The sequence below is a fragment of the Macrobrachium nipponense genome, chromosome 20, assembly GCF_015104395.2.
Source record: "Macrobrachium nipponense isolate FS-2020 chromosome 20, ASM1510439v2, whole genome shotgun sequence".
Classification (NCBI taxonomy): Eukaryota; Metazoa; Arthropoda; class Malacostraca; order Decapoda; family Palaemonidae; genus Macrobrachium; species Macrobrachium nipponense.
The window spans coordinates 12990839-13018393 of NC_061089.1; the positions used below are offsets into that span (position 1 = coordinate 12990839).

At 49.6% G+C, this 27555-nt stretch overlaps 1 protein-coding gene across 2 annotated transcripts in view; it reads right to left on the reverse strand.

Moving 5' to 3' along the window:
- The window catches only part of LOC135221776 (protein HID1-like), a 476459-nt gene that overhangs the window by 316178 nt on the left and 132726 nt on the right, over positions 1-27555 (reverse strand). For both annotated transcript variants that reach the window (XM_064259610.1, XM_064259621.1), the window contains exon 6: positions 16230-16471. In XM_064259610.1, the coding sequence (XP_064115680.1) occupies positions 16230-16471 (242 nt within the window). The remainder of the gene's footprint in view (positions 1-16229; positions 16472-27555) is intronic.

Consider the following 27555-nt stretch of genomic DNA (forward strand, 5'->3'; position numbering starts at 1 on the left):
TGGTTATTTGCATACCAAGCGACCACACTATCAGTATGACTACCTTACTCACCTGTATCAGACCAGTCCAACGAATGACGTGTCTATTCCTTAACCCGCCCAAAGGAAGAAGGAAAGGTAAAATAGAAAGAAAGAGACCAGCCAACTCACTCATTCTCTCATCCACACAATCATCTTAGGTAAGATACAAAAGTGCCCTCTTAAGGGCAATGATGAGTTACACAATCTGTTGGGCAGCCACCACAGGACCCAGGGAAAATGTGTCCATAGATCTGTGGGCAACATTCTTGAGATAGAAAGAGGTGAACATGGACTGGTATAACCAAGTACCAGCGCTCAGCACTCTACGTACAGTCAAGTTCTTTTTGAAAGCCAGAGGGACCAATACCCTTAACGTCATGCACTCTAGCCTGCACAGACGTGGCAGTGGAATCATCAAGAGTCAGGTATACCTGTCTGATGGCTTCCCATATCCAAAAAGGGATAGTATTCTTCGACACCTCTTTCTTTGTACGTCCTGTGCTAACAAAAAGTTTGTGGCAGCCTGGCCTAAGGTGCTGTGTCCTTTTAAGATAGCAATGCAGGGCCCAGACAGGACACAACAAAAGCTCTTGAGCATCACCATCCACAAAGTCATTCAGTGATGGAATGGAAAAGGAAGTGAACCTATCATTGTGCAGAGGGGGATTCTGGGTCTTGGCCATGAATTCCGGGACAAATCCTAAGGACACCGACCCCCAACCCATGGTGTGGTTCACATCATAGCTCAGACTGTGGAGCTCTCCTACTCTCTTCGAAGATGCCAAAACCAGGATGAAAACTGTCTTGAGCATCAAGTTCCTGTCAGATGAGCGACGCAAAGGCTCATATGGCCCCTTAGTGAAGCTTCTCAGCACCAAGGAAAAATCCCACGTCGGAGGCTTGAGCTCCCTAGGAGATTTCGATAGCTCAAACCCCTTAACTAGCAAGGATAGTTCCCAGGACGAGATGTCGATACCTCTAAGGTGTAACACCAAACTCAGGGCCGCCCTGTAGACTCTAATGACAGAAACAAACAAATGTTTCTCATCCCTGAGAAAGGCTAACCCTCTTACGCCGATTGGACGTATTAAACGTCGAGATAAATTGTCTCCCGGGTGCTGATTGGACGTATTAAACGTCGACATAAAAAAGTTTTTTTAAAAATTCGCAGAAAAATACTTACGTATAGGCCTAGCAGGCGAAAACTTTTGAATCACGTGCCTTGGGGGATGCTGGGAGCTCATGGATCAAGGCGTTGTTTTGTTTACAATCGTTTCGCAGGCACGCAAGCGCGAATTTCTTTCTTATCGCACTAAAAAGTATCAGTGACACATCTCAGAAATTATTTCGTCACTTTGGCATAATTTTTGCACCATTTTAAGTTAGCCGTTACATGGAGTATTATATATGAAAATGTACACAATTTCATGTAGAATACAACAAAAAATACTCATGATTGTAGCTTTTATTAGTTTTGAAATATTTTCATATAAATAACGGTAAGTGTCAAAATTTCAACCTTTGGTCAACTTTGGACTCTACCGAAATGGTCAAAAAACGCAATTGTAAGCTAAAATCTTATACGTATTCTAGTATTATTGAATCATTTACCTTCATTTTGTAACAAATTGGAAGTCTCTAGCACAATATTTCGATTTATGGTGAATTTACGAAGAAAAACTTTTTCCTTACGTCCGCTCGGTAACTCTTCTGATAAATATTTTCGTGCGATTGTCGTAATGTTTGCACCATTTTAAATTTGCCATTACATAAAGTTTTATGTATGGAAATGTGTGCAATTTTATGCACAATACAACTAAAAACAACCCATGGTTGTAGCTTTTATCAGTTTTGAAATATTTTCACATGAATAACGATGTGCCAAAATTTCAACCTTTGGTCAACTTTGACTCTACCGAAATGGTTGAAAAATGCAATTGTAAGCTAAAAATCTTATATTCTAGTAATATTCAATCATTTACCTCCATTTTGCAACAAATTGGAAGTCTCTAGCACAATATTTCGATTTATGGTGAATTTAGGAAAAAAAAAAAAAATTTCCTTACATCCGCACGGTAACTCTTCCGAAAAAAATCATAAATTTTTTCGTGTGATTGTCGTAATGTTTGCACCATTTTAATTTAGCCGTTACATAAATTTTTATATATGAAAATGTGTGCAATTTTATGTAGAATACAACTAAAAATGATTGAAGGTTGTAGCTTTTCTCATTTTTGAAATATTTGCATATAAATCACGATAAATAGAAAAAAAAACCAAATTCAGTCAAATTTGACTCTACCGAAATAGTAAAAAAACGCAATTGTAAGCTAAAACTCTTACAGTCTAGTAATATTCAGTCATTTATCTTCATTTTGAAATAAATTCGAAGTCTCTAGGACAATATTTAGATTTATGGTGAATTTAAAAAAAAACTTTCCTTCCCTCTGCGGGAGGATTCTCCACCGCAAATTTTCGAAATGCCTACGTCGCATTATCGTTATATTTGCTCCGTTTCATATTAGGCGTTTCATAGTTTTATATATGAAAATGTGCGCAATTTCATGAAGAATATAAAAAAAAAATAATTGAAGGTTGTAGCTTTTCTCATTTTCGAAATATTTGCATAAAAAAAAAATATATAAAAAAAATTCGACATTCGGTCAACTTTAACTTGTCTGAAATGGTCTAAAACTGCAATTGTAAGGTAAAACGCTTACAGTATAGTAATATTCAATCATTTATCTTAATTTTGAAACAAATTGGAAGTCTCTAGAACAATATTTAGATTTATGGTGAAGTTTTGAAAAAAACATTTTTTTACATCCGTGCGTTACGAATTCATGCATCATTTTGTGATAATATTTTCTCTGTGTTGCTTTGATCGTTTTACAATGTGTTATATACCAAAATGATTGTAATTTAGTGTAAAAAACAACGGAAAAAAATTAACTCAATAGCTTGAACCGTTTTGCTCACAGCCTGATTTGAATACAATTATATATGAAATTTTGTTTTCGCGCTATCATATATCGCATTATTTATATATGATAATGATATTTTTTTTATCATTTCTGATGGTTGCATACTAAACTTCAGGCAATGACAAAAAAAAGAGCCAAAAATGAACTATTACTCTTGAAAACTAAGCGCTCTGTGATTTTTTGAAAAAAATATTTTTTCCACTTCGGCGCTCACTCCGAGACCCCCTCGGCATACGGAAGACGATTTTTATTATACCCCTTCGGCGTAAGAGGGTTAAAAAGTCTGCTATGCCCTGAACAAAGGTGCCGAGTGAAGAACAGAGGTGACGATTGGAGAAAAACCCTGTTTACGACACCAGTCACAGTAGATCGCCCATTTGCCTTGGTAAACTACAGAGGTTTACCTGACACTGCTGGACATATGCCCCTGCTGTTCGCTGAGAAAAGCCTCTCGCTCGGAGGAGATAGGTACTTGATAGCCTCCAACCATGAAGAGACAGGGATTCTACTAACCGGTGGAACCTTTCTGCATGCGGCTGACACAGGAGATGCCCCCAAGGGGGAATTTCTTTCGGAACATCCGACAACAATGACAGCAGATCTGGAAACCATTCCGCCTGAGGCCACAGAGGGACTACCAAAGTCAGCCTGTTCAGAACTTGACGAATCAAACAAAACGGAGGGAAAGCATACACCTCCAGGTTGTCCCAGGGATGTTGGAACACGTCCTCCGCTAACGCTAAAGGATTTGGAAGCTCTGAACAAAATATCTCCATTTCCTGTTGAACCAAGCCGCAAAAAGGTCCAGCATGGGTCTCCCCCAAACCTGGAAGAGCTTGTCTGCTACTACCTGATGAAGGGACCACTCTGTGCCTAGGATCTGATCCTGACGACTGAGTTTGTCTGCGACCACACTCCATTTGCCTGGGATATACCTGGCTGAGAGCTCTACCGAATTGCTGACTGCCCACTGTGAACCTCGACAGTCAAGGCGTGAAGTTGACGTGAAACCAGGCCTCCCTGCTTGTTCACATAGGCGACCACCGTGGTGTTGTCCGACATGAGAACAACAGAATGATCCTCTACTTTCTCCCGAAACTCCTTCAGACCCAGAAAGGCTACCTTCAACTCCAAGACGTGAGGGACCAGCTTCTCCAAGGAAGACAACACTCCCAGAAGAACCTGCCACTGATGAGCTGACTAATGTGGTTCCGACAGGATGTGGTTCCGACAGGAAGTCGTGTTCCACCACTTGCAACTTTTCCAACCTCTGATCTGACGGGAAAACTCTTGCAACCACTGTATCGATGACCATGCCCAGGTAGAGAATCCTTTGACTGGGTATGAGGTTTGACTTTTCGTGGTTGACCACAATACCCAGTTCCAGACAAAACTGAAGCCAGACAATCTCTGTCCTGCAGCAGCTTTTCCATAGAACTTGCCAAGACCAACCAATCGTCGAGGTACCTCAGCAAACAGATCCCCTGAGCATGGGCCCAACTTGAGATGAGAGAGAAGACCCTTGTGAACACTTGAGGGGCTGTGGTCAGCCTGAAGCACAGGACTTTGAACTTGAAGACCTTATCTCCAAGAGAGAAGCGAAGGAACTTCCTAGACATCAGATGAATAGGGATCTGGAAGTATGCGTCCCTCAAGTCTATTGACAGCATGAAGTCGCCTTCCCTCACAGCTGCCAATACTGAACGCGGGGTCTCCATCTTGAACCTTGTCTTCCTGATGAAGTGATTCAAGGTGGATAAGTCGATCACAGGTCTCCAACCTCCCGAGGCCTTGGGCACCAAGATGTGACTGTAAAACCTGGGGATGGACGTACCACTTCCTCTATCACATCCTTGTCCAACACCTTCTGCACATCCTCCCGAAGAGTCAAGAACTTCAGAAAATCTGGAGGATACGCCCTCCTGAGCTGCAGCTTGTCCGAAAGAGGAGGAGAGAAGTCGAATGGCAGTAGACACCCCACCCGAAGGACATCTACAGCCCACTTCTCCGCCCTATATCTCTGCCACTTGGCCCAATGGCCCGCCAGGCAATCCCCCCACCTGTGGCACAGGAGAGGGAGAGGCGCCTAACCTACCGACGACCTCCTTTACTTCTGCCCCTGGGGCCCGTTCTTGGCTTAATGGAACGGGAGCGAAAGGGACGTTGGTCCTCTGACCTAAGCTGGGACGAACGGAAAGGCCCTGTCAAAACAGAACTCCTAGACGGCCTACCAGGCGACGATCTTCGTGACTGCTGCTGGGCAGGGAGAGGAGGAGGAGCCGGACGTCTCCGAGGACAAGACTCTGACTTAGACACAGCCTGGTGCACTAATCTATGCTTCGTGTCAGCCTGGCGCCAGTCTATCACATCCTCCAGCTCGGTCCGAGGGAACAAAAATTGATACTCCAACAGGTCTCCATTCCTCAATGCCAGCAGGACTCAGGATCAACCGATCTTTCCATCCTGGATAAAGCTGCATCTCTTCTAATCAGGAGAAGGTTAGCCCATAAATTAACGCTGAGGTGAGCCATATATGAAAACGTCTTGCCTCTGGACTGGAACAAACTGGCAAGAGAGCAAGCACTCACCAACCCCTACGGGGACCTGTCAGAAGCTATCTTGGCAATGACCATAGACAAGAAATCCAGCCAAGAAACTATCTGCAACATGGAGGCTGCCATAGATTCCAATGCTGAGGCATCCTGTGGAGACAAGGTTGGAGCCACAGACCTCATCTGCTCCAAAGTCAATCCCGGCTTGAGACGAATGACGTCCGGGTTAAGATGACGTGACATCAGAAAAGCAGAGTTCATAGCACAGTATGTCCTATGCCTCATGAGAGGCGGGGGTAGCAGCTTGGCAGAGCCCCTAGAACGAATCAAACCGTCCCGATCTGAAATAGAAGCATTAACCTTATGCAAGACCAACTGGACTTGCTCCGACAAGGGAAGTTGAAACGATGACTTGGGATCCTGCATAGCTCCCAGCAAGGCTTCCAAGCCGAAAGGAGTATAAGACAACCGAGCCTGAGTCCTACTTCCCAAATTGTTGAATTCACGAATGAGGTTGACAACTTCTGTAAAGGAAGACAAAACCTCTTGTGTGTCTCCCTCCTCCTGCTCTGGCAGCAGAGACTGACAACGAGAAGGGTGTGTAGGCTTATCTAAAGTGCTGTCCTCGTTTAAATTAATGGAAGAACCAGTAGCCAAACAGCACAAAACACCAACTAACCTGTCAGGGCGGGATCCAAGCGCCAACTCCTGTGACAAACCATCCACAACACTAGGGACATCACTACGCACTCTCGCAACAGATGACTCTCTAACATGGCTGCGACCAGGCACGGGCGTGGCAGACATACGAACGTGTGCAGGTGAGGAATCCCAAACACTCGAGATAGAATGAGAATCTCTCAGAGTTGAACTTCTGGAATTACCAGGGAGAGGGGCAGGCAAACCACTCCTGCTGCACCAACTCCGTGCTTACAACCTTTGACCTCTTGACAGGTGCCTTGAGATCCTTACAGCAATGAATAGGGCCTGGAGAAGAAGTGGGAGCACCTGCATGATGTGCACAAACTAGGGAGGTTGCAACACGCTCGCGACTCGGTGGAGAGGATGAAGCAGCCACTGCAGATCGCAAAAGGGGAAGATACGCTAACAGTCTCTGCAACACTAACACTCTCAGGATCACAGGCATGTTGCTCCTCACTCACAGACGAAGAAAGGGCAAAGTCCTTAGCCTTCCAATGCTTGATAAGCCAATGTGGCGGAGATGGGGGGAAGGAGAGGAATACAGCACTGGCTCCTACACAATCTCTTTGCAGGAGGTGAGGGCGATGCAACATGTTTGTTTCCAGTCCTCCTAGCCACCATGGCAGCCAACTTATCTTCTAAAACAGAACTGCCAGGCATAAAGCCTCAGATGGATAAGCAAGAGAAGGGTTCGACGACATGGAAGGGAGATGCGGTGAACTGGATGGCAGAGATGACGTCACGGCAGCAAACAATGACACAAGGTGAGCGAGGCAGTGCAGTGGAAATGACTGGGAGCAACGTCATCGATGGAAGTGACGTCATAAGCGGCGATGACGTCACAGCTTCTGAACAAGAAGCAGACGCCACTGGCAGAGGAATACAAAATGACTGACCCCGTGACGTCACTAGCGGGGCTGACGCCACGGCTTCCCTCTGACTTGAAGAAGTGGCAATTGTCACTGGTGGAGCAATACAAAATTGCTGACTTTGGCTACCCACAAAGACAAGGCCAGGAGGAGGGGGTTAGCGAGCATCCATGAAGTGCGTCAGCAAACCCTCCAAGGATGGTGAACCCCGTAGCCCAAGTGTCCCCCAAAGCGCCACCATTTTGGACGCCTCCGGCTCTGCAATAAAAGACAATGATGAAAAAGCCTCCTCCCTCTCGGGAATCACATTAACTCCCTAAGAAGAAGGGGCGACATTACATAAATCAGTCTGAGGGCCTCCAGATACTTCCAACAACGAATCAGTGGAAGAAAAGGAAGGGGACAAAGGCACAACACTACTATGGGGTGTGATAGCAGCAGGAGACAAAGCATTGGGAAAAGGAGAAGAAAAACCCTCCCACGAAGGGAGAGTAGAAACCCACGATGTTCCCTCTTACTATAAAATAAGTTCCACTGCTCTCTAGGCCACGCACAGCATTCTGTGCAGGGATTCGTTATTGTACAAACGTTAGAGCGACACTAACTACAAGTGACGTGGGGATCGGTTGCAGCTGAAGCCAAAAAACGAGAACACGGAAAACCTGGAGTTCCGGGGCACACACGTTGATGTCGCCGAGATGGAGAGAAGAAGCCATAATAACATCACACACACCCACACACACTAAAACGCAAGTGAAACGGGCAATGAACCAAGTAAAGGCCGAGAGAGGTCAACCACAACTCTCGCCCAGGCGGTTAGGACAAGACTGACGCGGTGGTGTAGATGCATGGTCCTTGACCATTCTTCTCCCGATATACGCACGTGTTGCAAGATCTCACAAGATTCCTTGCTTTCATCTACGATTTAACCACATCCAGATAGGCGTTAAAAATTATCCTATTCTTAAGACCAAAGGTTTGTTCGTGTATGAACAACAAATGAATTGTCGAATGCTACCGTGTTGTTCTGATGTTCCCCATAGAGGCTGTTACCTAGGTAAACAATTAAGAAGCACTACCATGAAATTAAACAAAGTTTCTGCGTGAGGTATAAGACTTAGCTTTATAATTAATTGGTAAGTTACTTACATGAAATTAGGGAGAAAGTGCATGGATCAAGACTGGCATGAATTCATGCAGAAAGTGCAATCATCTGAGTAGAAAGAAATCTCTCATGCCTATCTTACAATGAATGGGGATTAGAAGGAAGATGAGCAACATGGAGTAAGTGCAGGATTATTAGAGGTATAATATATTTCTATTACCTTTGGGGCATTATTGACTGTGAACCTGATATGAAAAGAACAGCAAAAAAAAAATAACAATTTGTAGAAAACTGTATTTTTCCTAACAATACAAACCTGAGGTCCTTTAACAAAAGGAAGGTACTTAGCGGCAGCTGAACCGGTCGTACGCTTCGAACAAGGGGGTTCAGTAGTTAACTACTTGTCCAGCAGTTGGTGGTCAGCTCGACTGCGAGGAGAGAAGTAACTTTGCTTTAGGCCCAGGAAATGCAGAGTGAGGGGTGGCATGAGGTGGGACTATGTGTAAAGGACCTCAGGTTTGTATAGTTAGGAAAAATACAATTTTCAACAAATTGTTATTTGTTCCGATACATATACAAACCCTCGGTCCTTTAACAATAGGAAGACTTACTTCTTGATGGGTGGAATCTTAGTCTTATGAACAGACTGGTGTTCGTCCTACCTTGGTTCCCTCCCTGGTTGTAAGAGCAGAGGGAAGGATCCTAGCCTCTGCCCAGCTGATCGGGGTGTGCACCGCAGGATCAGTGGTCAGACTTCTGGACCAAATTTATAAGAGGGAGGCAAGCGTACCTCTTATAAATAGCAAAAGGCAAGAACTAGTTCCTACTTCAAGAGCCAAAATGAAGTCATGGGTTTGTCTCTTGTTGGCTTCCACTCCCCCCCCTTGTTGCGGAGTGGCGGATAAATACTCCTATCCCTACTGAAAGGGATAGGATGGAGCTCAGCTGTGTAGCTTACCTGCATCGGCCTCCTGTTCAGCGTAGTGACGACCGTGGCCCTCTGCCCACAGGTAGAGGAGGAGAACGAAGGAGGAAGAGAAGCCAGTCACACTCTCTTTAACTCATCCATTCATGCAGTCACACAAGGATGCGATGCTGTTCTGTCCGCTCAGGTGCTGGATAGACTACACAACTTGTTGAGCAGCCACCATGGGTCCAAAGGAAAAAGTCCAAGGACCTGTGGGTAGAATCCCGAAGGTAGAATGAAGTGAAGGTGGTCTGGTTGGCCCAAACCCCTGCCTTCAGAACCTGCACCAGGGAGAAGTTCTTGCGGAACGCAAGGGTTGGACCAATACCTCTGACTTCGTGGGCTCTCAGACGAAGGGTGCGGGTGTCGTCACTACCATCTGTGTCGTACGCCCTCCTGATCACCTCATGCAGCCAGAAAGAAAGTATTCTTGGAAACTTCTTTCTTGGTAACACCGGTGCTAACGAAGAGGCGTCGACACTCAGGCCTGAGGTGCCGAGTTCTCTTCAGATAGTGCCATAGCGCCCTCACTGGACAAAGCAGTATCTCATCGCATCATTATCGGTGAAGTCCTTCAAGGAAGGGATCGTGAAAGACTCGAACCAGTCGTCAGAGACCGAAGGATTCTGAGTCTTTGCTACGAAGTTCAGGACGAAATCAAGCGTCACGGATCCCCATCCCCTGGAATGCTTGACATCAAAGGAAAGACCATGAAGTTCCCCTACTCTCTTTGCCGATGCCAGGGCCAGCAGGAAGAGGGTCTTGAGGGTCTGATCCCTGTCTGACGACTCTCGGAGTGGCTCGAAGGGTCTGTGAGTCAAACTCCTAAGAACGAGAGTCACATCCCACCCCGGGGGCCTGAGTTCCCTGGGTGGGCAAGACCTCTCGAAGCTCTTCATCAGGAGGGAGATCTCGAAGGAGGAGGAGATATCCACTCCTCGCAGTTGAAGGACTAGGGCCAGGGCGACTCTGCATCCTTTAACTGCGGAGACAGAGAGGAGCTTTTCTCGGCAAAGGAAGACGAGGAAATCCGCTACTTGCTGAATAGTGGCTCTGAGAGGAGAGAGACCCCGTCCACGACACCAACCACAGAAGACGGACCACTTCCCCTGGTATACAGCTGCAGAGGACTGTCTGAGGTATCCCGCCAACTCTGTTGCTGAGCTGCGAGAAAAGCCTCTCACTCGCAAGAGATGGTGGATAACAGCCAGCTGGGAAGACACAGGGACTCAACGGACCGGTGGTAACGTTCTATGTGTGGCTGGCACAGGAGGTTGTGCCAGTGGGGAATCTCTCTCGGTGTTTCGGCGAGCAGAGCCAGCAGGTCTGGGTACCCGAAGATTCGAGGTGATCAGCGCCCTGCTGATCACTTTGTGAATCAGACAGAACGGGGGAAAGGTGTATACGAAGAGGTTGTCCCACGGGTGTTGAAGAGTGTCCTTTGCAGCTGCCCATGGGTCCGGCACAACCGAGTAGAAAACCTGGAGTTTTCTGTTGTGATGGGTGGTGAACAAGTCTACGACTGGACGCCCCCACAGGTTGAAAATCCTTTCCACCAAGTCTGGGTGAAGGGACCACTCGGTTCCTATTACCTGATCCCAACGGCTAAGCTTGTCCGCTACCACATTCCTCTTGCCTGGAATGTAGCGGGCTGACAGCTCTACTGAGTGTGCCATGGCCCACTCGTGCACCTGCAACATCAACTGGTGCAACGGGAGGGACACTAGGCCCCCCGGCTTTTTGACGTACTCCACTACTGTGGTGTTGTCCCTCTTCAACACCACTGAGTGTCCCACCAGACGATCTTGGAACTCATGGAGAGCGAGGAACGCTGCCTTGAGCTCCAGGACGTTGATGTGAGGGTGCTTGTCGTGATGGTCCCACACACCTGCAGTTAGCAACTCCTCCAGGTGTGCGCCCCATCCCTCGGTTGATGCATCTGAGAACAGCAACATCTCCACGGGGGGGGGAATGTGAAGAGGCACTCCTCTTACGAGGTTCCCGTCGTCCAGCCACCAGGCTAGGTCCTGCCTCACCTCCTCCGTGAGGGACACGGGGAAGAAAGGAGAGTCTCTTGCCTGTGACCAACACTCCTTTAGTCTCCACTGAAGAGACCGCAGGTGAGGATGCCTGTGAGGGACTAGCTTCTCGAGAGATGACAAGTGACCGATCACGACCTGCCACTGCTGAGCTGGTTGCTCCTGTAGAGACAGGAACTGTCCTGCTGCCTCCCTGAACCTGCTGATCTGCGAATCTGCGGGGAAGACTCGCCCTGCTACCATGCCCAGGTACTTCATCCTCTGCTTGGGCTTGAGATCTGACTCCTCGTAATTCACTACAATCCCCAGATCGCGGCAGAATTCGAGGAGTCGATCTCTGTCCTGCAGCAACTGCGAGTGGGAGCTCGCCAGGACTAACCAATTGTCGAGATACCTCAGAGGACATATCCCTACTGAGTGGGCCTAAGCCGACACCAGCATCAACACTCGCGTGAACACCTGTGGGGCTGTTGAGAGACCGAAAACAAAGTGCCCTGAATTGGTACACTGTCCCGTCGAGGATGAAGCGGAGGTACTTCCTGGAGGATTGATGGATGGGTATCTGGAAATACGCGTCCTTCAGATCCACCGAGAGCATGAAGTCGTTCTCCCTGATGGAATCGAGCACTGATCATGCTGTTTCCATCGTGAACCAAGTCTGGTGGACGAATCGGTTCAAGGGAGAGAGATCTATCACCGGGCGCCAGCCCCCCGAGGACTTCACCAGGAAAAGTCAACTGTAGAAGCCCGGCGACTGATCCCATACGATCTCCACAGCACGTTTGCTCAGCATGGCTTCTACTTCCTGCCAAAGCGCCACGTCCTTGGTCAAACCAGGAACATACGTTTGCAGATGGACCGGGTTGGAGGTGAGGGGTGGCCGAGACTTGAAGGGTAGTAAATATCCCTCCCAAAGGATGTTCACTATCTAGGTCTCCGCTCCATAGCGCTGCCATGTTGCCCAATGGCTCGCCAGGCACCCCCCCACTTCCGGCAGCAGGTGAGGGGGAACACCGTCCCTAGCGTTTCCCTCCTCTCTTCGACTTCTTCTTCCCAGATCTTCCTCGAGAGAAGGACTGGGAGGGGGGCTGGTTACAGTCACTCCTTACAGTAGAAGTCGAAGGCAGAGTCTTTCCTCTCGGCTTCGACGAGGCGATCATCTTAGCCGCAGAGGAAGCGCTAGCTAAACTCTTGGGCTTAGCTGCAGTCGTTCGAGGTTGCCCAGCCACCTTTGAGACTGCCTGGTGGACGAGATGGTCACTCTCGTCAGTGCACCTTTGTTCCACCGCAGCGTCCACCATCTCTCTAGGGAAGAGAGAGGAGGAACTCCACACTGGTCCGTTGCGAAGACCCAAGGCCGCCTCTTGCCCAGCCACCCTGGTCACTCGGGTGAGAACAGCGTCCCTACGCCGGAGAACCAGGTTGGCCCACAGGTTAGCCGTCTGGTGGGCCAGGTAGGAGATGGCCCTACCTCCAGACTGTCACAGTCTCACAAAAGCCGGGTCACCTTCAGGAGCAATGTTCCCCAAGGAGGCCGTGGCTTTCGACACTGTGAATGACCACAGGTCGATCCAGGAGACTGCTTGGAATGCTGCCTTAGTGGTAGATTCCAAGGCAAGTGCCTCTTGCTGCTAGAACCAGAGGTTCTCCGACAGGAGCTGCTGCAGAGACACCCCCGGAGTTAGCCTAGCTAGCTCCGGGTTAACCTGTTTGGGCGGCAGAGGGTCTTCTGAAGGAACGTAGAAACGCCTCTGTTGCAGTAGAGGTGGGGGAAGGAACTTGGAAGACCTACCGGACTGAAGCGAACCCTCCTGTCCGGAGACAAGAGCATCCACCTGGCTCAGTACGGTGTCAGCCAAGGCCGATTGCGGCAGACCCACCATCGTCCTGGGTTCCTTTTTGGGTTCCCAGAATGACTCCAAACCCGATGTAGGCTGGGAAGGTGGGAGCAGCGATCCTTCCCTGAGGTCGTTGTGTTGACGAATCAGCGCAATAACCTCCGCGAACAACCTCTGGATCTCAGGAGTGACTGCATCTTGCAGAGACGGACCATCAAGCCCCTCCAGCGAGAACGCCTCCCGAGACCCTCCTCCTTCCACAGGAGGAACCACAACAGACCCCTCATGGTCTCCTCCTGCCACTTGCGCATGCGATCTGGTCGGTCCTAGGACTTTGCCAGGTTTGTAGGGTGTCGTGGTGGGATCGCGAGGAGCGCGCCCTTCGCGATCACTCCTGATCGCCTCGCTCTTCCCGGTGTAGCCTGAGGAAGTTGAAGGGATAGGAGAGAAGACCTGACACTCCCCCCTCGCCCACCGACAGAACAGGTGCGCTGAGGGGGCTGCAGGTGATCGCCAACCCGCGGTCGAGCTGCAGGCCTGGTCAAGCGGCTCTCCTGGGGAGAGCGGCTGGACCGAGAACAGCAGCGACGGTCCCGAGCGTCAGAAGAGCTGCTGCTGGTCCCCCTCTCCGCCAGGTCCCAGTAGGAGTGGCGGTCAGGGGACCTACAGAGTCCGCTGTCGCGGTGGGAGCGAGGCCTGTCCTCATGGCACGCTTGACCGAGGGGACCGCTTCCTTGCCTCAGCCCGCGGCCGGTCTGGGACCGTCACGTCAGCCCTGGGTACCAGCGGATTGCCGCGAGAGGAATCACTGGTCTGGTGGGAGTCACCTGAGCGACCCCCACCAGTCTTCTGCCCCGTGCCTGGATCCTGGCGCCGAGCGTACTCGGTTGCCTGGGTCTTGGCTGTACGGTCACCCGCAGGACACTCGGTACCTCTCGCGAATGAGAGGCCGAGACGGTACCTGGCGCCGAGGCAGAACCTCTGGCACCAGGCGAGGAGGTACCGGTGTTAGCCGGCACTCCTCCGGCCCCCGTCTTCTTCTTCCTTGCGGAAGGAGAGACGGGCCCCGTTCCCGAGGGAACAGGAGGAAGTCCCAACTGGGGGGGAGGAGGCTACCTTCTTCTTCTTCGGCTGTGGGGCCTTAGAAGTCGAAGGGGAAGCGGCGGCAGACGACGACGACACCTTCCTCCTTTTCTTCTTCTTCTTCGTCAGCTTCCTCAAGACCACCGTCAGGTCTTCCATCCAGGACAGAGCCGGGGCAGTTGCTGAAGCAACAGGGCCTGACTGCACCTGTCCAGAAGGACCTGGGGTGGGGGCAGCAACACCATGGGCAGGAACAACGGCGGCAGGAACGGAACTGGTACTGGAACTGGAGCGGCAGCATACTCAGGAACAGGAGGCGGCATCCTCTGCATTGGAGGCAGGTCCAGGGGAGAGCTCTTGGGACACCGGAAGTCAGGGGCTGAAGCAAGAGCAGCAAAACCAGGTGGTGGCATCACAGCAGGCATCATCACCTCTGGCAGCATTGCCTGCAAAGCAGCTGTCAGGGTCACCGTGGCTACTTGCTGGGTGTACACCAGGTGCGGCAGAGCAGCGTAGCCAGGCGTGGACACCATCGTGGTTGTTGTGGTGGTCAGGCCGTGGGTTACCGGCATGGCCCCCCTCGCCAGGTGACTCAGCAGCCCCTGAACCATCGGTATCCCTTGAAGCCCCAGGAAGTACCAGGCCCGGCCGAGATCGTCCCCCGTGGCAAGCAGATCTGAGGAAGGAAAAGTCGGGTGAGTCAGTGAGGGGGTTTCCCCTTGCCCGGGGGGGACAGTACAAAAAACAGATGCGTACTTATGCAGGCTTTGTACATTCACAATGAGTAAAAAGAGAAACAGCCTTCACGAAGTGAAGAAAACAAAGCATACGACTGAAGCGGGCAGACAGGCGAGCGACATGTCCATCCACCAACGCGGCCGAAAGCAAAGTGACTCCTCCCCTCGCAGTTGAGCTGACCGCCAACTGCCAGACAAGTAGTTAACTACCGAACCCCCTTGTTCGAAGCTTACGACTGGTTCAGCTGCCGCTAAGTACCTTCCTATTGTTCAAGGACAGAGGGTTTGTTTATGTATCAGAACAAACAGTAGTTAGATTGCCAGTAAAAACAGTAGGGTAGTCCATATGCGAAGAGAGCGCAAATTTATTATACAAATGTAGAGGGAGCACTATGCTCTGAAGGAGAGACTCAAAAACAAAAAATAAATAATGATTTTGAAAATATGGGAATACAAAATGCTAAGAGCCATGGCCAGAGTACAGTGGAAAGATCATGTTACAAATAAGGAAGCTGCAGAAATATGGTTTCCAGCTGCTGAAAAATTGAAAGAGATCTCAAAGGTTTTGGTTACTCAGATATACAGTGAGTAAGGGTGATGAGCAGCTGATCAAAAAGTAGTAGACATGGAAGTAGCAGGACAAAGACCAATAGTTATGCTTAAAACAAGAGAAAAAAAGGCTATTGTTACAATATTATCATCATAAATTAGTTTAAGGATACCAATGAGTCACTTCTAGACTCACGGGGCTCACCCAAAGAACTTTTCCTGGATGAGAGGTGAAAATTGCAGTAAGGTAAACTTTAATAAAAAAAAGAAGTTGGACAGCCTAGTAGAAAGAGAACAAATGGAATGGATGAAAAGTAAAAGACTGAAAGCCAATGCAGATGGGGACAAAGGAACACTGCAAAGAACCTTTAATACCACCTACAGTATGACGTGCATTCCATGGAGTAAGTGGTACCTCTCTATGGTACCTCTCAGGCAGATAATGCACAACACAGAAGAGAGAGGATAGAACTCATTTCACATCTAACCACACACAGGTCAAATCTGACATAACAGGAAAAACTTCTAGTAAATGAATCATCCTGGTTGCTCTTAGTTTATTCAATATATCCTTTTTTTGTTTAGAGGGAAATTACCTTTCTAATGCAGTACAATCATCAAGTAAATCATCCATTTACAGCATCAAGAGAAACAACATTTAAAAAAATTTTTGGGCTAACAAAATCTTTGGCACAAAAAATAATGCTGCATCCTAAGAATCTGATACTTTAATTTAAATGAATACAATCTGATCTATAAACATAATATGTGACAGTAACTCACTTCTTCAATATCTGCACACCCAGCAGTTATGTCGTGGTCTAAGGTTGTAATAAGAATTTGTAACGCAACTTCAACCAAAGGTTCTCGAGAGTCTGAAAACAGAAGATGGTTGTAGGGAACTCCAAATCCAACAGGATCGTAGCCACATACGATGTTTAGTAACGACGTGAAGAGAGGTAATGCATGACGGTTGTCTGCAGAAGTGAAAACAGCTATCCATCGATTAGTTGCGTCTGTTCCATCTGCAGGACAGAAATGATGGTAATGATGACAATTTGTTATTTTGAGCAAAAATAAACAATTACATAAAAAGCACAATCCATATAGTTACACATGTGCACAAGGCAACAATAATGCATGACACAACTTTTTTTTTTCTCTAAAAAATGACAAATCTATTGAAGTCACAAAATTACTAGAGACTGAAGGAGACAATTTAACACTTTTTCTCAGAATATTATCAAATATTTTCTATCTATGACAGCCAAAACCTATGTCTTGATTTTAGAAAGAGTACTGTAATAAAGAACATGAGCTACTTCAAGGAAGTAGCTCATGTTCTTTATTACAGTACTCTTTCTAAAATCAAGACATAGGTTTTGGCTGTCATAGATAGAAAATATTTGATAATATTCTGAGAAAAAGTGTTAAATTGTCTCCTTCAGTCTCTAGTAATTTTGTGACTTCAATAGATTTGTCATTTTTTAGAGAAAAAAAAAAAGTTGTGTCTTGCATTATTGTTGCCTTGTGCACATGTGTAACTATATGGATTGTGCTTTTTATGTAATTTTTTATACTTAGAGCAAAATTTCTCTACTGGATTGAATAAAATATAAAACCAAAGCTTAAAACTAGCCTCCAAAAGCAAATTTAAATAATTTTCTCATACAATATCAAGAATCTGATTTCCTGTCTCTATATGCTGCGAACTGTGCGGCCAAGAGCTAAAACATCAAAATACAAAATAAATTTTGATTCTGTTTTTCAGGTAAGCATTTTCCATATTACGTGTTGTAAGCTCATGTCTGTGCTAACTAAGCTGCAGTAGCAGCCAGGAGCTAAGACATACAAAATACAAAATAAATTTTGATTCGGCCTTTCAGGTGAACATTTTCCATATTAATGTAAGCTCATATATGAATAATAAAAAGATTACAACACTTGGGTTGGAGGAGAAACTTAAAGTATCCTGTTGCCTTAATAAACTGAAGATACACACTAACCATACTTGCTCCAATAATTGATGCACAATTACATACCATACGACAAGGTTCAAGTTGTAGTGACATATTCACTTCCAAGTGAACTAAATATAACAAATTCCTATGAAATAAATTGCACTCCTAAATTTCCTTAAATAAATTGCAATGAAAATTTCAAAAACATACACTAAATTAAAAACTTTCCTCATCTTTGATGAACTTAAAATCTTCCATCTTTGCATGTGGTAAGTCAGCCTTATTGGCCAATGATGGGAACAATCAGCCAATTCAGAGAAAAACAGGACTACTTCACAGTCCAACAAGGCTGCTGATATTCCTCTTCCAAATATCAGGAATTCAGGGCCATATTTTACCAAATGTGCTTTCTCTCTGAAAGGCATTACAAATAACATAGAAAGTTGGGCTAAAGAAGTTCTAAAAAGGTTTTTCCCTTATCTTTGTATATTTAGGGTAGTTTCTTCTATTCTTATTTACGCAGAATTTCTCATGAGGAAATTATGTTCCACTGTGCCTGTTTCATATAGTTTCATGCATGCTGATTACAATAATTACAATCAATAGTTTGTTTGTTTGTATGGTGTTTTTACGTTGCATGGAACCAGCAGTTATTCAGCAACGGGACCAACAACTTTACGTGACTTCAATTAGTTTTGTAGTAAAACCTTATACAGACAGTCTCCGGTTATCAGCGGACTCGGTTAATGGCAATCCAGATTTATGGCACTTGTCTAGCACCATAAAATTGGTGTTTTATCGCGCCATAACGCACCAAGTTCTGATTATCAGTGCTATAAGGTGTCAATAATAGAGTTATGGCACTATAACATACCTAAAGGAGAAATCACAAACTGGATATCAGCGCCATAAGCACCATAAATCGCTAATTTTGTATAAGGGACTTACCCAGTAATTATATAGCTTTAGTCCTATTCTTATGAGCATCTAGGACAAAAGCTATAATTATAACTAATGGGTAAGTATATACAACACATTATTTTTTATTATAAAAATATCATGTTTCAGTTAATGGAGGTTTTTCTTATCAGACCCTGCCGAGAACAGAACCCCCACCAATAACAGGGGACTGCCTGTATGTAGTGGTCCTCAGTCCTTCCAGTTCTTTCACAACGATTTTTACTCTCGTATTCTTTTGGATACGATTCTTACTTTTGTATTCTTTTGTATTCTTAAGTGCTGTCCATGGCAAACACTTTTTTATTTGAAAATAGGTCTACATATTAATCAGTTGTCAACAACTCTATATACAAAAATAACAATTTGTCGAAAATTTTATTTTTCCTAACTATACAAACCTGAGGTCCTTTAACAATAGGAAGGTACTTAGCGGCAGCTGAACCGGTCGTAAGCTTCGAACAAGGGGGTTTGGTAGTTAACTAATTGTCCGGCAGTTGGCGGTCAGTCCGACTGCAAGGAGAGGAGTCACTTTGCTTTAGGCCCAGGAAACACAGAGTGAGGGGTGGCATGAGGTGGGACTATGTGTAAAGGATCTCAGGTTTGTATAGTTAGGCAAATTACAATTTTCGACAAATTGTTATTTGTTCGATACGTATACAAACCCTCGGTCCTTTAACAATAGGAAGACTCACTTATTGGTGGGTGGAATCTGAGTCTTATGAACAGACTGGTGTTTGTCCTACCTTGGATCGCTCCCTGGTCGTAAGAGCAGAGGGAGGGATCCCAGCCTCTGTCCAGCTGATCGGGGTGTGCACCGCCAGATCAGTGGTCAGAATTCTGGACCAAATTTATAAGAGGGAGGCAAGTGTACCTCTTATAAATAGCAAAAATGACAATTTGTCCAAAATTGCATTTTTCCTAACTACAAACCTGAGGTCCTTTTACAATAGGAAGGTAACTACCGGCAGCTGGATGGTCGTAAGCTTTCAAACAAGGGAGTTCGGTAGTTAACTGCTTGTCCGACAGTGCGCGCTCCGTGCGACTGGGAGGTGAAGAATCACTTTTGCTTTAGGCCCAAGCAAAAACTGCAGAGTGAGAGGTGGCATGAGGTGGGGCTATGTGTAAAAGGACCTCAGGTTTGTATAGTTAGGAAAAATGCAATTTTGGACAAATTGTCATTTGTTCCGACACGGGATACAAACCTTTTGGTCCTTTTACAATAGGAAGAAGACTTACTTCTTGGTGGGAGGAATCTGAGTCTTTGTGAACAGACTGATGTTCGCCCAACCTTGGAAGCCTCCCTGGTCGTAAGAGCTCGGGAGGGATCCAAGCCTCTGTCCGATTGATCGGGGTGTGCACCGCAGGATCAATGGTCAGACCTCTGGACCGAGTACTAAGAGAGAGGCAAGCGTATCTCTTCGTACCAGCAAGCAAGAACATGTTCCTGTTTGCAAGAGGCAACATAAAGTTATGGGTTTGTCTCTTGTTGGCATCCACTTCCCACCCCTTGTTGGGGGAAGTGGTGGATATTCGCTCCTATCCCTAGTGAAAGGGATAGGATGGGGCTCTGTCATATAGCTCACCTGCACCTCGTCCTTATCCAGCATGATGACAACCGTATCCCTCTGCCCACAGGTAGAGGGGGAGAAAAAGATGGGAAGAGGAGCCAGTCACACTCTCATTCACTCATCCATTCTTACAGTCACACCAGGACTCGATGCTGTTCAGCCTGCGAGGGTCTGGATTAGCTACACAACATGTTGAGCAGCCACCACGGGTCCCAAGGAAAAAGTATCCAAGGACCTGTGGGCAATATCCCGAAGGTAAAAGGAGGTGAAGGCAGTCTGGTTGGCCCAGACCCCTGCCTTCAGGACCTGCGCCACGGAGAAGTTCTTGTGGAACGCAAAAGAAGGACCAATGCTCCTGACTTCGTGGGCTCTCGGACGGAGCGTACTGATGTTGTCACTACCCTCAGCCTCGTACGCTCTCCTGATCACCTCACATAGCCAGAAAGAAAGCATGTTCTTGGATACTTCTTTCTTGGTCACCCCGGTGCTAACGAAGTGGCGTCGACACTCAGGCCTGAGGTGTCGAGTTCTCTTCAGATAGCGCCGTAGCGCCCTCACAGGACAAAGCAGCATCTCATCTGCATCATTGTTGGTGAAGTCCATTAGGGAAGGGATTGTGAAAGACTCGAACCTGTCGTCAGGGATCGACGGTTTCTGAGTCTTCGCAACGAAGTTCGGGACGAAATCGAGCGACACTGATCCCCATCCCCTGGAATGTTTCACATCGAAATAAAGACCATGAAGTTCCCCTACTCTTCGCCAATGCCAGGGCCAGCAAGAAGAGGGTCTTGAGGGTCAGATCCCTGTCTGACGACTCTCGGAGTGGCTCGAAGGGTCTTCGAGTCAAACTCCTAAGGACGAGAATCACGTCCCACTCAGGGGGCCTGAGTTCCCTGGGTGGGCAAGACCTTTCAAAGCTCCTCATTAGCAAGGAGATCTCGAACGAGTTCAAGATGTCCAATCCCCTCAGTTTCAGGACTAGTGCCAGGGCGGCTCTATATCCTTTCACTATGGGGACCGAGAGGAGCTTTTCTTGGTGAAGAAAAATGAGGAAATCCGCTACCTGCTGAAGAGAGGCTCTGAGAGGAGATAGACCCCGTCTACGACACCAACCACAGAAGACGGCCCACTGCTGCAGAGGACTGTCTGATGTTTCCAGCCATCTCTGTTGCTGCGCTACGAGAAAAGCCTCTCGTTCGCAAGAGATGGTGGATAACAGCCAGCCGTGAAGATGTAGAGACTGGACTGCTCGGTGGTACCGTTCTACGTGTGGCTGGGCGAGAAGGTTGTGCCAATGGGGAATCTCTCTCGGTGCTTCTGCAAGCAGAGCCAGCAGGTCCGGATACCAAATGGCCTGAGGCCATTTGGGAGCCACCAGGATCATCCTGAGATTTGGGGTGGTCAGCACTCGACTGATCACCTTGCGAATCGGGCTGAAGTGGGGAAAGGCATAGGTGAAGAGGTTGTCCCACGGGTGTTGAAGAGCATCCTCTGCAGCTGCCCATGGGTCCGGCACGGCTGAAAAGAAAACTTGAAGTTTCCTGTTGTGCCGGGTAGAGAACAGATCCACGACTGGACGCCCCCACAGGTCAAAGAGCCTTTCTGCCACGTCCTGGTGTAGGGACCATTCGGTCCCTATCACCTGATCCCGACGGCTGAGCTTGTCTGCTACTACATTCTTCTTCCCTGGAATGTAGCGGGCTGACAGCTCTATCGAGTGAGCCATGGCCCACTCATGCACCTGCCGTGTCAACTGATGCAACGGGAGAGACACTAGGCCCCCCATTTTTTTATGTAAGCCACCACGTACCGTGGTGTTGTCGCACATGAACACCACTGAGTGTCCCACCAAGCGGTCCTGGAACTCTTGGAGAGCGAGGAACGCTGCCTTGAGCTCCAGGACATTGATGTGAAGGTGTTGTCGTGATCGTCCCACACTCCTGAAGCCAGCAACTCCTCCAGCTGTGCGCCCCATCCCTCGTTTGATGTGTCTGAGAACAGCAGCATCTCCGGGGGGGAAGTGCAGAGAGGCACTCCTCTTATGAGGTTCCTGTCGTCGAGCCACCAGGCTAGGTCCTGCCTTACCTCCAGCGTGAGGGACGCGGGGAAGTATGGTGGGTCCGTCGCCTGTGACCAACTCTCCTTTAGTCTCCACTGGAGAGACCGCAGGTGAAGACGCCCGTGAGGGACTAACTTCTCGAGTGACGACTTGCCATTGCTGAGCTGCCTGTTCCTACCGAGACAGGAACCATTCGGTTGCCTCCCTGAATCTGCTGATCCGCGAGTCTGCGGGGAAGACTCGCCCTGCTACCGTGTCGATCAGCATACCCAGGTACTTCATCCTCTGCTTAGGTTCGAGATCGGACTTCTCGAAGTTCACGACGATCCCCAGATCACAACAGAACTCCAGTGCAATAACCTTGGCAAAGTTCCTCTGGATCTCGGGAGTCACTGCATCTTGCGAAGTAGGACCATCAAGTCCCTCGAACAAGAGCATATCCCGAGCTCCTCCCCCTTCAGGAGGGGGAACAGCGACAGACCCCTCTCGGTCTCCTCTTGTCACTTGCGCGTACAACCTGGTCGATCCTAGGACCGTGCCTGGCACATACGGCGTCGTGACGGGATTGTGCGGGCGCGCCCCTCATGATCACTCCTCGGTGCCTTGCTCTTCCCGGTGTAACCTGAGGAAGTTGAAGGCACGGGAGAGGCAGACCTGATGCTCCCCCCTCGCTCACTGGCAGAACCAGCGGGCTTGGAGCTGCAGGCGATCACCAACCCGCAGTGGGGATCAAGCAGCAGGCCTAGTCGAGCCGTTTCCCTGGGGAGAACGGCTGGACCGAGAAAAGCGGCCCCGATCTCGTGTGTCAGAGGAGCTGCTGCTGGTTGCCCTACCCGTCCATTCCCTGTGGGGGCGGCGGTCAGGCGACCTGCAGAGACCACTGTCACGGTGAGACCGGTGCTTGTCCTCACGGCGCGTCGAACCACTGGCGATCGGGGGGACCTCTTCCCAGCCTCAGCCCGTGGCCGGTCAGAGACCGTCATGTCAACCCGGGTAGCCGGCTGGTCGCTACGAGAGCAAGAGCTGGCCTGAGGAGAGTCGCCTGAGTGGCTCTCACCAGCCTTCCACTCCGTGCCATGAACCTGGCACCGAGCAAGCTCTGGCGTCTGGTTCTTGGCTGCACGGCCACCGGTAGGTGACCGTACACTCGGTACCTCTCGCGAACGAGAGGCCGAGACGGAACCTGGTGTAGCGGCAGAGCCCCTAACACTAGGCGAGGAAGTACCGGTGTTAGCCGGTACCCCTCTGGTCCCCGTAGTCTTCTTCCTTGCGGAAGAAGAGACAGGCCCCGCTCCCGAAGGAGCAGGAGGACCAGCGGAAGAACCCCCCGTCCCACCGGAGTGGGACGGACCCTGAGAAGTTCCTGAGGGAGCCTTCTTAAGAGGGGAGGAGGCAGCCTTCTTCTTCCTTGGCTGTGAAGCCTTGGAAGTCGAAGGGGAAGAGGCGGCAGACGACGAAGATGAAGACGACGACGACACCTTCCTCCTCTTCCTCTTCTTCGTCAGCTTCCTCAGGAAAGACGTTAAGTCTGCCATCCAGGGCGGAGCCGGGGCTGCTGTTGCCGAAGCAACAGGGCCCGGACACACCTGTCCGGACAGACCAACGTCTGGGGCAGCAACACCACGAGCAGGGACGACGTCAGCAGGCGTGGACATCTCAGGAACAGCAGGAATGGCAGGAACGGCCAGCACAGCATCGGCAGGTACGGCAGGCGGCACAGGTAACACAAGAGGCGGAGCAACAGCCAGCGACATCCTGGGTACCGGCGGCAGGTCCAGGGGCAAGCTCTTAGGGCAGCGAAAGTCTGGTCGCGGCAGCACGGCAAACCTGGGTGGCGGCGGCACGCTCCCCCTCGGTATGGCGATCGGACCCTGCACAGCGGCTGTAGGTGACACTGACACCACGTGAGACGAATACACCAGGTGAGGAGGGGCGGCGTACCCTGCAGCAGACCCAGCCAGATGATGAAGCAGCCCCTGGACACTAGGCACGCCCTGCAGACCCAGAGATGCTCACACCTGACCAAGGTCATCCCTTGTGGCAGAAGCACCTGCAGAAGCAACAGTCAGGTGATTAGGGGGGGGTTTCCCCTTGCGCTGGGGGGACAAGCCCCACCCCGAACGAACGGAAGACCCCAAATACAATTGAACGTCGGAGTACCGAGCGCCCTCCTCCACGCTCGACAGATCGGGTGAGGAGAAGGACCTGGATAACCCCCCCCCCGAAGGGTAAGGTGCCATACGCAAGAGCTGAGCATGGGGCAGGAAAGAAGACGAAGTGTCCGTCACCAAGGAAGTCGCGGGAGAGCTTTCCAACGACTCCTTGGCAGGCCTTCGCTTCTTCCTACCCTCATACAAGCCCCACTGCACCTTCGACCAATTAACACAAATTACACAGGGCACTCCCGCCCTCGGCACCGAGCACACAACACATGAGGATCAATCTCAGGGAAACTGCGGAATTTCCCGCATTTACGCCCTTCAGTCCCGGGGCACAGTCGTCGGGTAATAGGAGGGCGCGGAAAATCCATGATCCTTTTCACAAATTATCACAATAATAATTGAGAAAATGAATAATTGTACTTACAATCTTCAGTTTCACACAAAACAAACAGTAAAGAGAAAACACAAATACGTATACGAAAAGCAAACGACGATGAAAAGGGCAGAGAGCGATGATGAACACGTCCAAACACCAGCATGCTGAAAGCAAAAGTGGTTCTTCACCTCCCAGTGGCGCGGCGCGCGCACTGTCGGACAAGCAGTTAACTACCGAACTCCCTTGATGGAAAGCTTACGACCATCCAGCTGCCGCTAGTTACCTTCCTATTGTAAAAGGACCGAAAGGTTTGTATCCCGTGTCGGAACAAACACAAGAACTAGTTCCTACTTCAAGAGCCAAAATGAAGTCATGGGTTTGTCTCTTGTTGGCTTCCACTCCCCCACCTCTTGTCGGGGAGTGGTGGATAATTACTCCTATCCCTACTGAAAGGGATAGGATGGAGCTCAGCTGTGTAGCTTACCTGCATCTGCTTCCTGTTCAGCGTAGTGACGACCGCGGCCCTCTGCCCACAAGTAGAGGAGGAAGAACGAAGGAGGAAGAGAAGCCAGTCACACTCTCAATCACTTGTCCATTCATGCAGTCACACAAGGATGCAATGCTGTTCTGTCTGCTCGAGTGCTGGGTAGACTACACAACTTGTTCAGCAGCCACCATGGGTCCCAAAGAAAAAGTGTCCAAGGACCTGTGGGTAATATCCCGACGGTAGAAGGAAGTGAAGGTGGTCTGGTTGGCCCAAACCCCTGCCTTCAGAACCTGCGCCAGGGAGAAGTTCTTGCGGAACGCAAGGGTTGGACCAATACCTCTGACTTCGTGAGCTCTCGGTCGAAGGGTATGGGTGTTGTCACTACTATCCGTGTCGTACTCCCTCCTGATCACCTAACGCAGCCAGAAAGAAAGTGTTCTTGGAAACTTCTTTCTTGGTAACACCGGTGCTAATGAAGAGGTGTCGACACTCAGGCCTGAGGTGTCGAGTTCTCTCCAGGTAGCACCATAGCGCCCTCACATGACAAAGCAGTATCTCATCTGCATCATTATCAGTGAAGTCCTTCAGGGAGGGGATCGTGAAAGACTCAAACCAGTCATCAGGCACCGAAGGATTCTGAGCCTTCGCTACGAAGTTCAGGATGAAATCAAGCGTCACGGATCCCATCCCCTGGAATGCTTGACGTCGAAGGAAAGACCATGAAGTTCCCCTACTCTCTTCACCGATGCCAGGGCCAGGAGGAAGAGGGTCTTGAGGGTCAGATCCCCGTCTGATGACTCGGAGTGGCTCGAAGGGTCTTCGAGTCAACCTCCTAAGGACGAGAGTCACATCCCACCCCAGGGCCCTGAGTTACCTGGGTGGGCAAGACCTCTCGAAGCTCTTCATCAGGAGGGAGATCTCGAAGGAGGAGGAGATATCCACTCCTCGCAGTTTAAGGACTAGGGCTAAGGCAGCTCTGTATCCTTTAACTGCGGAGACAGAGAGGAGCTTCTCTAGGCGAAGGAACACGAGGAAATCTGCTAACTGCTGAATAGCGGCTCTGAGAGGAGAGAGACCCCGTCCACGACACCAACCACAGAAGACGGACCACTTTCCCCCCTGGTATACAGCTGCAGAGGACTGTCTGGGTACCCAGACATCTCTTGTTACTGCGCTGGCAAGAAAAAGCCTCTCGCTCACAAGAGATGGTGGATAACAGCCAGCCGTGAACACAGAGACTTCCGATGGACCGGTGGTACCGTCTATGTGTGGCTGGCACAGGGGTGTTGTGCCAAGGGGGAATCTCGGTGCTTCGGCGAGCAGAGCCATTTGGGCGCCACCAGGATCATCCGAAGATGACCTGCCACTGCTGAGCTGGCTGCTCCTGTAGGGACAGGAACCGTACTGCTGCCTCCCTGAACCTGCTGATCCATGAATCTGTGAGGAAGACTCGTCCTGCTGCCGTGTCGATCAGCAGGCCCAGGTACTTCATCCTCTGCTTGAGCTAGAGATCTGACTTCTCGTAATTCACTACGATCCCCAGATTGCGGCAGAATTCGAGGATGTAGGCTCGGAGGGTGGGAGCGGCGATCCTTCCCTAAGGTCGTTTCGTTGTGCTGACGGATCAGTGCAATAACCTCTGCGAACAGCCTCTGGATCTCAGGAGTGACTGTGTCCTGCGGAGACGGGCCGTCAAGCCCCTCCAGCGAGAACGCCTTCCGAGACCCCCCTCCTTCCAAAGGAGGAACCGCAACAGACCCCTCATGGTCTCCTCCTACCACTTGCGCTTACGATCTGGTCAGTCCTAGGACCGTGCCAGGTTCGTAGGGCGTTATGGCAGGATCGCGAGGAGCACACCCATTGCGATCACTCTTGGTCACCTCGCTCTTCCCAGTGTAGCCCGAGGTAGTTAAAGGGATAGGAGAGGTAGACCTGACGCTAACCCCTCGCCCACCGGCAGAACCGGTGTTCTGTGGGAAGGGCCCGCTGGTGGTGATTGAGCTGCAGGCCTGTCGAGCGGTTCTCACGGGGAGAGCGGCTGGACCAAGAACAGCGGCGACGGTCCCGAGCGTCAGGAGAGCTGCTGCTGGTCCCCCTCTCCACCCGGTCCCGGTAGGAGCGGATGCCAGGGGAGCGGCAGAGTCCGCTGTCGTGATGGGAGCGAGGCCTGTCCTCACGGCGCGTCACGCCGCTGGGGACCAAGGGGACCGCTTCCTCACCTCAGCCCGTGACCGGTCTGGGACCATCGCGTCAACCCTGGGTACTGGTGGATCGCCGCGAGAGCGATCGCCGGTCTGTTGGGAGTCGCCTGGTCGACTCCCGCCAGTCTTCTGCTCTATGCCTGGATCCTGGCGTCAAGTGGACTCGGATGCCTGGGTCTTGGCTGCATGGTCACCCGCAGGTGACCGTACACTCGGTACCTCTCGCAATTGAGAGGCCGAGACGGTACCCGGCGCCGAGGCAGAACCTCTAGCGCCAGGCGAGGAGGTACCGGTGTTAGCCGGCGCTCCTCTGCTCCCCGTCTTCTTCTTCCTTG